Source organism: Polistes dominula, unplaced genomic scaffold (assembly GCF_049000335.1).
Source record: "Polistes dominula isolate Pdom_NZ unplaced genomic scaffold, Pdom_raw_medaka contig_31, whole genome shotgun sequence".
Lineage (NCBI taxonomy): Eukaryota > Metazoa > Arthropoda > Insecta > Hymenoptera > Vespidae > Polistes > Polistes dominula.
In genome coordinates, this window is record NW_028300925.1 from 6,245,952 (window position 1) to 6,259,619 (window position 13,668).

Genomic DNA, 13,668 nt, shown 5'->3' on the forward strand with positions numbered 1-13,668 from the left:
TGCTGCTGTATTTTACATACGTTATATTCAGCAAACAATGAATTTCAATTTGATCGTAGAAATGTTTACTATGCGCAAGACTCTTTCTAATCTTTTATGTACAATCCGTCATTTGTAGTTTCTCTTGAACAAGGCCACGGTTCAGTGCAGTCAATAAAGGATATTTTCCACAACCACAATTACCAGAGAAATCGTCTAAATCAAGTGACCATATTGATCCACCCCCAAGATTTAATTCTCTTATAAGATCAGCCTGTTAAAAAAGATAAGAAAATAAATGTTAACACTTTTACGTGAATGTTAACATTCATACAAATACGTTGTTTTTTATACCTTTTTGAATACATTTGATACATCATCATAACTGACCCACTGATCATCCTTCGTTGCATACGATCCAAAACAACGTTCCGGGTCTTTGGTTACATTCCATCTAGCATTTTTTACATTATCGCATATCTACGATCACAAAAAGATGTTTATTATAGGACATCAAAAATGAGCTTACAATGTAAATTCAATTTTGTACAATATAATACCTACTTCGTAATAAGAAAGAAATCCTGGAACTTTCGAGAATTTTCCAGGTTTTCCAGGTCCAGAAGATTGCAAAGGAACGAAATTGGAATTCTTTGTTGTTAATGGTATTGCATTTTCGGCCAAAGTAAATGATTGTCCGTATGCCGGAATACCTAACATAAGTTTTTCAGAAGGTGCACCCTTCTCAATCCAGTATTTCAAGCTAGATTTTACATTCATATATTGATCTTCGTTAGCCGAACAATGATATAATGGTGCCACATGACCAGTTTGCTCTTCCCAATAACCATGATAGTCATAAGTCATAACATCGATCCAATCAACATATTCGGAAAGCATTGGAACTTGGTAAGCAATATCGATTACTTTTTTACTTGATGAAACTGCGGCTGAGAAAAGTAATCGACGAATTTTCAATGCCGTTCTAAGATCCCGAAGAAGATTGATGTAGGCTAACTTGTCGCTTTTAGGTCCATTGTTACAATCTATCTGTAATTTATTTTATACATACATAGCTTCTCTCCTTTGGTTCAATCTAATTTAGGAATTATTATTCATATTTGCTTATTTACCTGCCAACATACTGGATATTCCCAAATAAGATCAAGACCGTCAAATTTATATTTGTTAATAAATTTAATGATACTATCGACTAACTTTATTCTGCTAGCTGAATCACTCGCCATTCTGCTATATTTGTCCCCGTAAGAATCTTTCCAGCCACCCAAGGCAATCAATATCTTAACAGGGTTCGAAGATTGAGCATTCAACAATATCATATCTCTCAAGAACTTTTCATCTTCCTTGTCCCAAGAGTCCGGCATTTTTATCGTTAAACTTTCCTCGTCTAATATCGCAAAACCGTAGACGACGTGTGTGCAGAGATCTAAGTTTAAATCCTGTGTTATAAATCTTCCTTCACTTTGTCTTTTCTGAGCCCAACTTGTTATGTAACAAACAATTTTCTTCGAGTTGTTCTCGCTAAGGGATAAAGCCATGGATGCGTCACTTGTCTGGAAAAGAAATGTGCATAAGATGATTATGTAATTATTAGAAATTGAAATCTGATGCAATATGTACATTGATTGATTACATGATGATTTCGTAATGTTATAAATAATTTGAAATGAATGAGTTTATATTTACCTGACGTTGTCTAAGTTCTCTTTTACATTTACTATTTTCCGGCCAATCGCATCTATTTTCGTTCCAGTAAAGTCCATTAGGGCAAGAACGTTCAGAAAGTTTACCGAAATTGCAGAGATAATATTTAGCACAGTCATTTTTGTGTGGAATAAATAATTTACCACCACAATCACCTAAAGGTGCGATACCTGCTGGAGGTGGACCAGCTATTATTTCAATAGTATCATTTTCTTCCGATGATTCTGTAGTAGTAGTAGTTGTTGTTGATGTTGTTGATGTTGTTGTGGTTGTTGTTGTTGTTGCAGGTGGCAAATAGGTAGGCCAAGATGTAGATGTGGATTCGGTTGTTGACGACCCAGTGCTTTCCGCTTGAGTTTCAGATTCATCAAAATCAATGGAAGTGGTTTCTGTATTAATAAGAAATACAATATATAGTCTCTAAATTATTATTATTGTATTTTATAATAAAATGACAAGAAGAAACATAAACCTGACGATACTGGACAAAGTGGTCCTTCAGGATAATTTCTCAAAACTCTGTTCATTGTTCTTAACAAAGGACTAGGTTCGCAGCCACATCTGTTCTTAAAATCGTCTAAATCTAGTGCCCAAATCATTCCACCTCCAAGACCAAGTTTTTTGATTAATTCTGCTTTTTTCCTAATTTGTTTCGCATCATCAAAGCTAACCCACTGATCCCCTTTATAAGCATATGGTCCGATACGTCTCTGGCTGTCTTGAACTACCGACCAACCTTTCTTTAATGTTCTCTCACAAATCTGGAAAGATTAAAAAGAAAATTGTATATTTTCCAGATTGAGATAATGTATAGAAACAAATAGATCGTACATACTTCGTAATAAGATAAGAAACCTCTTGCTCTTGTAGCTTCACCTGCTTCTCCACCGCCATATGTAGGTGCATTTAATCCTCGTTGAGTACTTTGTGCCAAGGAAAAGGATTGACCATACATAGGTGCACCCATTACTAATTTTTTCGGTGGTACACCCTGTTCTAGCCAATAATGAACTGAAAAGTTCTATAAATAAAAATTCTTTAAATTTTTATACATTAACAAGTTTGAAGTAATAATTAAATATTTGTAAAAAGTAGAAAACATACGGCATTAAAAGTACGTTCCCAATCACTAGGAAGTGCATACAGTGGAGCTACATGTCCAGTTTTCTTGTCCCATTGGCCATGGTAATCGTACGTCATGACAGATATCCAGTCTAAATATTTAGCTAAAGAAATTACGTCATAGCCAGCATCGACAACTCGTTTACTTGGTGAAACAGCTGCTGATAATAGTAGGCCTTTCGGTTTGAATACTTTACTTAAATGTTGTACTAAAAGAGCGAAACTTTCTTTATCAGATTTTGGACCCTTTTTACAATCGACCTGAAGAATGTAACAAATAAACATCATATAGTTAAAACGCAATTATTTATTAAATTATTTAAATGTATTTATGCAAGATATACCTGCCAACAAACGGGATATTCCCAATCCAAATCGAGTCCTTCGAAACCATATTTTTCAAGGAATTGTAAAACATGTGATGTAAATCTTTCCCTAGCGCTAGCTGAATTTACCAGACGACTGTATTTATCACCTGCCGAATCATTCCATCCTCCAATTGCTAACAACACTTTGATACCTTTTGATTTATAAGCGACCACCCTTTCATAAAATTCTGTCATAAAAAAAAATAATTACCAAATAAAGAAAAATACCTATTCTTTTTTCAAGCTCCAAAATTTAAATAGAATAAATATTTACTGTTGTCTATATCGGCCCAACTATCATGAGTTTTTATCGTTAAACTGGAACCATCAAGTACAGCAAAACCGTAAATGATGTGTGTGCATAAATCACCGTCGATATCTTCTGGAACAAATTTTCCACCTTCTTGTCTGTACCATGCCCAATTGGTGAAATAACAAACAACTTTAAATCCTTTAGAATCATCAGGTTTTATTACTGAAGTGGTATGCTCAGGTTCTATCAATGTTGTAGGCATTGCTGTTGAAGTAATGTCTGAAGCGACAGGCATCTTCCATTCCAGATCACTTCCAACACTTGGTGGCTTAATTGCTATACAAACGCCACAATAAAAAACATTATGAGTAAATAATATAAAAAAACATTATGAGAAAAATATAAAAATACATACGTTCGTCATGTTGATTTGGTGGTTCAGAAAGGACCTGTTGTAGAGTGTGCATGAGTGGATGAGGTCCTTCTCCACATCGTCCTCTAAAATCGTCAAGATCTAATGCCCAGACCATTCCTCCCCCAAGATTCATGTTCCTAACAAACTGAGCTTTTCGTCTAATCGAATCAGCATCATCGAAGCTAACCCATTGACTTCCTTTATAAGCATATGGTCCCATTCTCTTTTCAGGATCTTGTACAACAGTCCAATCATGATTGCGAATTCGATTACAGATTTCATAATAAGCTAAAAATCCTGCTGCCCTTGTGAATTCACCAGCATTACCAGCACTTGCTGGCGCATTCAAACCAACTCCAGCTTTTGGATCATTTATTGTAAAAGATTGTCCATACAATGGCATTCCTAATTAATGAAGTATAAGCTTTAATGTCAATTGTATAAAAAAGTTTAATATTTAGATACATATCTATTAATGAAGATTCTTACCCATGACTATACTTCTAGGAGGTGCCCCTTTAGCGATCCAGTAATTTATCGAATAATTTGCATTGAAGTAATAAAATTCATCATCTGGATGAGCATACATAGGAGCAACATGTCCAGTCTTCTTATCCCACTGTCCATGATAATCATATGTCATCACTGCAATCCAATCCAAATATTTTGCTAAGGTAGGTACATCATATCCTTTGTCGATCACTTTTTTGCTAGGAGAGACAGCAGCTGTTAATAATAATCCTTTCTGTTTCAGGCTAGTACTTAATTCTTTAACTAATGCTGCGAAACTTTCTTTATCAGAGTCTGGCCCTTTTTTGCAATCCACCTGCCAGCATACTGGATATTCCCAATCCAGATCCAGTCCATCAAAACCGTATTTTTCAATAAACTTAATAGCATGAGTAATAAACTTCTGTCTAGCCGCAGGATTATTTACTAAACGACTATATTTATCACCAGCAGAATCATTCCATCCTCCCAAAGCTAACAATACTTTTAAACCACGTTTCTTATAAGTTACAACACGTTCGTAAAATCCTGAAGAAAACACAACAAATAAATTACATTTAATTTAACAATAGAATTAGGTTATTAACTATGAAATGTCTGATAACTCGGATTATTTTCACCTCGAAATCAGACATTTTATATTTAATGACCTAATATTTATCATATTATATTTGTGTAAAAGATATTCGCGGACTTACGATTATCATAGTCGGCCCAAGAATCATGAGCTTTAATAGTCAATTCAGAATAATCCAACACTGCGAAACCATAAACAATGTGAGTACAGAGAGTATGATCTATGTGTTCCGGTAAATACCGTCCTACACCCCTGCGATACCATGCCCAGTTTGTGAAATAGCAAACAACCTATGTTAGTATGAAAAAAAAACATTACACAAAATATTAATATATTCTTTATTCATAATAAATTATAAAAAGATAAAAGATGAATTACGAAAGTTACCTTAAAATATCCAGAAAGAGGTGAAACTTTATCAGGATCTATTTCAACCGGAGATAAAGTTGTAGACTGAGTTGGACTTTGAGTTGTCGTTTTTTGAGTAGTAGTTACTGTAGGCCTCTCAGTAATTAACGTAGTAGGGGATCCATTTTGAAGAGGAGGTTTTGTGCTAGGTTTTTCAGTTTTATCTTCCTTATCATCAACATTCTCTTGACAATTAGCTCTCGATGGCCAATCACAAATACTACTATGCTTATTGAAATGCAATCCTGGAGCACAGTGAAAGATTTCTTGGCGGCCCCATAAACAAGCTACGTAACTTTCACAATCACCAGATACGGGACCATAACTTCCAGAGATACAGTTCTGTAATTAGAATTAAATAAAATTGTTATAGTTAATGTTAAGTTTATTAGACGTTTAAAAAAAGACTAGATCAACGTTTATACGTTGTATAATCCACCTTCGAAGTTGTATCCTTTGTGACGAGTAAAGCATTCTTCATTGGTTTCTCATTGCATGGGTTCTTGTATGCCCAATCGCACATATTCTTTTCTTTGTTCCAGTTCAGTCCTGGACCGCATTGTTGAGACACTAGATTTCCATTAACGCAGACTAAAAAGTTTATACAAGAATTGGGATAGGCGTAATATTGCCCATGTTCGCATTCCTTCATCGGTTTTTCTGTTGACGTCATAACAACGACAGGTTTTTTTGTTGTGCTTGAACGATGTGTACTGGAAATAGTCCATGTCGATGAGGTCGTTGATGTTGGCTTTTGCGAGGAAGAAATGGTTGTTTTTTTCGTTGGACTCTTCGTTGACGTGGTGCCTGAATAAAAATTATGTACATAAATTAACTATACAATATTAATCAATAAACTTTAATTCAGAATTAATACCATCTTGGAAGATCATATAGGGTAGCGACATGTTCGTCGAAAATAAGATGAAAAAGATACATGCAAAACCAAAATAGATCTTCATTATTTCTCGAAGTCACAAATAGATGAAAAAAAGATAATAAAACTACAAGAGATGTGAAACCCAGTGACAAACTGAATGAGTAGAAAATAGTAAGGACGATATACCACGATGTTCTTTGCTCGAGGCTATGATTGTAAATTAGTATACAAATGAATAGGTAGTGAACATGTTTACTCACTTTGGCATGCAAACAGGTTTGTGAAATGTACTAGCATATGTTAACGGATGAGAGAAATCCTTGCGAATGGATGGTCCATTGAAAAGTTGCGTCATTTTATGTTAGTAGAGAGAAGATTGATAGTAATGGATTTACAGTTTAGTTTAGAAAGCTACCAATCATGTTTTTAGAATAATAATTGGTTTAGTGTTGATAATTTTGGTTTAACATGTAACTAAAGTGCTATCATAAGTATGTGATAAGGATTATGAAAATAGAAAACTTACTGATATCAGTTTGACATTTCGAAATAGATGGCCAGTCGCATATATTGCGTGACTTGTCCCAATGTAATCCAGGTGCGCAACGTTCTCGTTTTAACTCTTTAAGAACACATCGATAATAACTACCGCAATCAAAAGGATCAGAAGTATATTGACCTTCGATGCAGGATACAGGAGGTATTGATATATTCTCTGTTGTACTAGAGACAGTAGTAGCGGGTGGTAAATAACTTGGACCCCTGAAAACAAATAGATAATACAGAATAATAAAATAAAAAATTATAAAAACTCTTGCTGAATCTTAATCAATCCTACCATGTTATTGTTGACGTGAGCATTGTGGATGTTTCATGATGGTGATGGTGGTGATCACTCGATGATGGTGTAGGTTTCTGAGTCCAACTGGATTGAGTCGTTGTACTTGGTTTTTCCGTCCATGTTGGCCATGTAGTGCCTTTAGTCGTTAGCGTTGATGTTGGCTTCTGAGTCCAACTGGATTGTGTCGTTGTACTTGGTTTTTCCGTCCATGTTGGCCATGTAGTAATTTTAGTCGTTAATGTTGACATTGGTTTTGTTGAAACTGGTCCATCCTCGACAGCATCGCTATGACTTGTCATTGTTGGTTCTGGCGGTGTCACAGGTTCTTCCGGTCGTTGACAATTTTCTTTCATTTCGTCTGGTACCGGCGTACGAGAACGACCTATTATTGAAACAATGAAAAAACTTTACTTCTTTAATAAAAAATAGTTTTAACAAATGATCTTATCGCTGACCTAATGCACGATTTATAGCTTTAAGAAGCGGGAAATTTTCCATGCAGCAACGATTTAAGAAATCGTCCAAATCGACAGTCCACATTGATGCTCCTCCATAATTATTTTGTATTATATATTGACCCTTTCGAAATACGCTCTTTTGATTTTCGTAGCCTACCCATTGGTCTTTGTGATAAGCACTTGGTCCTGAAATAATTGAAGTAAAATAGAGAAACACAAAATATAATAATAAAGACGATTAATCAAATCTGAATATTGACTTTTACCTGATCCTACAGTCCAATCTTGCCTTTTTATTCTATCACATATTTCGTAATAAGCTAACATTCCTGGTTGCTTAGTAAATTCTCCAGGTAAACCAGGACCGGTTGCAGGATCACCAAGTTCCGTTCGATGAGGATCTGAGAGATGATAAGCTTGACCATATAATGGTATACCTATTAATAGTTTTGATTTATTCGCTCCAAGACTCACGAGATATTCCATTGTAAAATTCTGAAAATATATTTGAACCCTTTACCTATCGGAATGTAATGTAATAATAATTTATCAAATTTAAATAAACGTTTTCTTACAACGTTGTAATATCGCCGGCCATCGTTATTTGTTCCATATAAAGGTGCTAAATGACCAGTTTTAGATTCCCAAGCACCATGATAATCATACGTCATTACTGAAGCAAAATCAACTTCACGTAAAATTTCAGCAACTTCATAAGCTTGATCAATAACTTCCTTGTATCCTGACAAAGCTACTGCTAACGCGAGTCTAGGTGTTTGTTTATCGAATTCCTTTCTTAATTCTTGAAGGAGTTTCGTAAAGTTAGGCTTGTCAGAATCAGGACCTTTCCTGCAATCGCTCTGCCAACATTTCGGATAATTCCATTCAAGTGATAAACCATCGAAATTGTGTTTCTTCAAGAAATTAATCGTAGCTGAGATGAATTTTCTACGAGATACACCACTGCTTATTAATCTAGAATATTTATCACCAGAACTGTCGGTCCAACCACCCAGAGCCAATAGTACTCTGGCTCCTTTAATTGACGTTACTCGTTCGTATAAGCCTAAGAAAAGAAAAAATTATTAAAAAACTGTTATTTGATTGCATAATAATTTATGTAAAAAAATTAATGATAGAACTGACCATTGTCTAAATCAGCCCAAGGATCAAAAGCCTGTATCAACAAAGTCTCTGGATTCAAACTGGCGAATGCATAAATAATGTCTGTACATAAATTAGAATCCAAACGTTCTGGTATAAATTTTCCATCGGATTTTCGATAAATAGCCCACGAAGTGACGTAACAAACAACACGTGGACCTTTTTCTGTCAACTCTTCTACATAATTGTCTTTCTTCGTTTCATTTTTATTAACGAGAAATTCCGCTTCGTGTAAAACAATTGTATCAGAATATCCAGGTTTACAAATATCTGGATCGGTTTTAATGCAACGTCCTTTTACAGGATCGAACAGCCGTTTGGGACCACAATAACCATGATACATTTTACCTTATAAAGGATAAAATAAAATTGTCAGATAATTACTTTTTCCATCGAATAAATTAATCGGTACCTTTAACGCAGGAGTAAAATCCAGAACAGTTGTCTGGATCAGCGAAGAGGCTTTCTTTAGAACATTTTTTGATGTATGTGCTTTCATAAAGTCCTAATGCATTCGTTGCAGTATTCAACATTGGCCATGGATTACCACAAATACCCTGTATAATTCATGTAATATCAAAAAATATGTTAATGGGATTTTTTATTAAATTTATTTATATTTAGGGTAATCGTAATTACCTGAAAATCATCCAAATCTAAAGACCACAAAGAAATACCAGCAAGTCCACTAGATTTAACATAAGCTGTTTTTAATTTCAACGAGATAGGATCATCGTATCCGATCCATTGATCTCCACGTTTTATATATGGACCATCCTCATCTCTTCCAGATATCCATGAACCTTCTTCCAATCGTTCGCATATCTAATTACAAATATTAATTTGTATAAATAAAGTATATGATTTTTAAAGAAGAAAGATAACTCACCTCATAATAAGCAAGTCTTCCATTACGTGTTCCAGTATATGGACCAGGTAATCCAGGCCCTAAAATTGGAGCACCAGCATCAGTGAAGTTTCCAAATTTAAGTGTATATCCATCACCGAAAATTGGTAAGCCTAATACAGTTTTTGATGCTTGTTCCATGCCAGCACGTTCAAACCATTTTTCAACAGCATGAATGACGAATTTAAGTGGCGCAGGATGAAGAGCATATTTTTCTTTTCTTAAATGAAGATCCTCTCGCCAAGCTTTTAGTATGACTAAATCAAAATTCGAAATGGTCTCTCGATGGACACGATCTTCAGCACGGAGAGCAATAGCTAAAGTTAATCCTTCTTCAACTAAATGTTTTTTAAGAATTTTGGAAAGAATCTTTAGATCTGTCATAGCATTTGTTTGCCAGGTATCTTCCATTTGCCAATTTATAAGAACACCATCCAAATCATGTTGATTAATGAAATTCAGTATTGATTGAGAAATTTTCTCGTAATCAGCTTCGTTCAATTTACTAGACTTAAATCTTTCGCTGGGAAGCGTGATCGAGATCAGAATACGTAATGCTGGATCTCTCGAACGAAGATTTACAGCTGTCTTGTAACCACCTGTCAATTAAATAATAATTAATTAACTTAGAGGATCTAACAATTTTTTCGAATGTTTTCTGTGAAGACTTATGTCGATTTACCTTTAATTTCATCGTATTCATAATTCCAAGGTACCACTTTGAAATTTGAGTCTACAATAAAAAGTCAAAGTTCAATAAACAAAAAGTAAAATTCCATCTCTGTCATTCGCATTTTATTATTAATATTTTTATTTACCCAAATTAGCTCCGGCATATATCAAATGAGTACATTTGTAATCCGGTAAAGATCCAGATAATAAAGAGAAAGGTTCCATTCTATAAGTTGCTCTAGAATCAAAACGGCAGACAACCTTAGGATCGCCAATTCGTTGAATTCTACCTAAAGTAGGTGGTGCAAGTGGTTCAATCCAAATAGATTCGTGTTCTATACCCCCAAAGAAGGGTGCCTCTCGATGTTCAACAGCATCCCTTAGTGGTACTCTTTCATCCACGATTCTGAAATAAAATTTATGATGAAAAAAAAAATCATCAAAAATAATAAATTTAAATTTAGCAATCGGACCTTGCAAAACATCCTTCTTTCTTGGTACCTCTACAAAGTTTAAGAGTACTCGAAGGTAAAGCTTCGACAGCGTCGCGAAGTGGAATTCTTTTTGATCCAAATTCAGCATTTTCTTTGATTGGTTCTCGAAGACGATCAAATTCGATGGACAATGATCTTGGTGGACTTTCAACAGCACCACGTTGAAATCCAAGTTCATTCACGAATTTAGAATTGTCTTGAGTAACTGAAGATTTCCATGGTAGTGGTGGTAAAATTTCTCGCGCTGGTGCATCGTTTAATGGTCCCGCGTAAGAGAAGCCGATCAGCAATAAAACGATTCCAATCAGCATATCGTATCCTAAAATTAATTTTCTTTATTTCGATCAATTTGTATTGAAGACATCATCAAATGGTAGTATAACCAGTCGAGCGAGCAGAAAATAAGTGCGAATTGAAAAATAACAGGCATGCAAAAAGCTAGTTATAAATGTGGATGCGTGCATTCTCGATGCCAGCCAAACCTGTCTTCCTTTCGAGATACAAGAAAACAAGAAAAAAATAAATAAAAGATCCCTCTAGTAATGGGAAACCGGTGATCGGGTTCGATCTAAGGCCACGAAAATGTTTTGTTTACAGTTTCTTGTACCTTGTTTGTCGTAATTTTTTTATTTATCATTGGGATTAATATAAGAGTAAACGAACAGGGGTTGTAAGTGGTTATTGGATAATATAGTAATTCAAACAATTAACATATATAAATGTTATAAATAATAAATGATCTAAAATAATTCATAAATCCTGTCTGTTTCCTTCTAATGTTTATGAATAAGTAATCGTGATGAAAGACGGGGTAATCAAATTCATACAGTCTTATTCATCATTGTGATTCATTGTAACTTTGGTGTATGTATCACGATTATGTATTTGGAATATAAAATATAGTGTCTTCTTTCATTGACCTTGATGAGGAATGACCATGGTAATTACATTGACCGATATCACTACTTGGAATAAGTTGAGCACGATGATCGGTTAAGATCGGAAATCAAATCTCTCCTTACTTTATGATTGTTATACGAAGTTTGATCGATGATTTGTGCTTGAAATTTATGATCGCTTATTTATATCACCATGTTATCCAGGATAACTGTATAATTCAATCAATTATAACGTTGTTCTGATTTCACAGTCATGAATATTTATGAATATTATTATTAATGCAGCTTAAACTGATAATCCGATTAGATGACATATTTAAAATTCTGACTTTTTTTCTTTGCTTTCTTTGTTACGATCGATAAAGTATATTTCTTTTACATAATAAAATTTCCTGAAACATCGTACGTATGTTGACAAAAATGTGATTCTGTGTTATTTTTGATTTCTTTTTCTTTTCTTTTCGTTTTCTTTTTCTGGTTTTTTTTTAAACTTAAAATGAACGAAATTTATTTGCTCGTCACGATAGGCTTTCAAGTATAAGTAAATCTCTTACCGATCTATTGTACGATGTTAATGCAAGGCCGTATGCGCGAATAAGAATTCTGGCATAATGCAAGTCGCATCTTTTCTTTCATTTTATCAATGTCAAGATTCCTTGTATGGAAATTAACATTTATCTCAATGCTAACAGTTTAATAATAAACCTTAAATATTCATTTAAAAGGGAAGAAGAAGAATAGAAAAATAAAGAGAAAAAAAACGAAAATGGCATGCAAAAATTTGAAGTAATCGTTATGAATGATGCATTGCTCTCAAAAATAAAATAAAAAATTAACGAAAAATGATGCATTAAAAAAGAACATAGATATATTACGATCATCAATAAAAAAAAGTCTTATCAATAGAACCTGTCAATGCGATAATATTATGTACTTGTCCTAAATAGTATTTGATTATTAGACACAAATAAAAAGGTAGTACGTATGATTAGATACCAAAATGAACTCTTAGATTTCAAATTATCTATTATATAAAAAAAAAAACAATTGAAATATTGTTTTAAATATCATATTCTTTCAAAAATATCAAATTTATGTAGAATTACATACGGGAGTCTGACTTTGAAAAGTCACTCTCCGATAAACGTCGATCTGCTCAGCTTTGTTGATCCTGCCGATCAACCCTTACAATGTTAAGACTGCAATGGTTCGAATCTACCCGACGGTAGTTGACAATCGTCGGTTCGACAGCACTGATCAAAAGAATCACTGAAAGTGATCGGTCTCTTCCTCTTCTTCTTCTTCAATGTCCGTTGTTAGAGTTGTTTGCGATGAATTTTAAAAGGTATACACAACACAGAGACCTCGATGAAGAGGACTAATCTGGACGTACGAATCTGGTATTCCGAACGCGAGAGAACGACCATATATACCTACGGCATCGATAGCCCCTCAACCCGCACCCTCTCTCTCATGTTCTCTTTCTCTTGCTCTTTCCTTGCTCTCTCTTTCTTGTTCTCTCTTGCTCTCTCTTTTTCTTTCTTTCTGTCCATTGCTTCTTTGCTGTGTCCTTGACCACGGGAACGTGATCGTGTAGAGTCAGAGACCATTGGTGCGAGGCAACGACACCAAGCTACTTCCTCGCAAGCCCAAAGGGGTGCGAGAAGTCCATTTGGAATTTGCTTGTTTAACTTGGAGGTGTTGTCTCACTTCGAAGAAATGACTACCATGGGACTTTCTCTTATGGAATATTAGATCCATTCGATAAATATGTTATTTAGAGGGTGTGTCGGGAAAACATCTAAAACTGATGAAAGTACGAGGAGGATATCATGATGAAGTTGATCAATGACAGGATAAACAATGAAAAAGACTATAACTCTTGTAATATAATATCTTGGGGTTGAAAGGAGGGAATTAGTTGTTGACGAATCATTCTTCCTTATCTGATTCTTTAATTTTTAAAAAGATTTTTAAGAGAACTGGATTGTGTTTT

The 13,668-nt window shown here is 34.5% G+C and overlaps 1 protein-coding gene across 1 annotated transcript; it reads right to left on the reverse strand.

Moving 5' to 3' along the window:
* Nucleotides 1-94: 94 nt before the first annotated feature.
* LOC107073876 (putative chitinase 10) lies at nt 95-13,052 on the reverse strand. Its single transcript, XM_015334706.2, has 28 exons — nt 12,783-13,052; nt 10,753-11,092; nt 10,426-10,685; nt 10,290-10,340; nt 9,590-10,206; nt 9,340-9,525; nt 9,113-9,257; nt 8,683-9,048; nt 8,112-8,602; nt 7,803-8,031; nt 7,534-7,722; nt 7,076-7,460; nt 6,764-6,999; nt 5,797-6,164; nt 5,337-5,699; nt 5,071-5,239; nt 4,352-4,900; nt 3,863-4,267; nt 3,469-3,783; nt 3,171-3,382; nt 2,809-3,087; nt 2,540-2,725; nt 2,177-2,465; nt 1,687-2,093; nt 1,113-1,553; nt 544-1,029; nt 334-459; nt 95-253 (listed from the first exon to the last, which is right to left on the reverse strand). Exons 2-28 carry the CDS (start codon nt 11,082-11,084, stop codon nt 95-97), a joined length of 8,241 nt encoding a protein of 2,746 aa, XP_015190192.2. The 5' UTR covers nt 11,085-11,092; nt 12,783-13,052.
* Nucleotides 13,053-13,668: the final 616 nt, after the last annotated feature.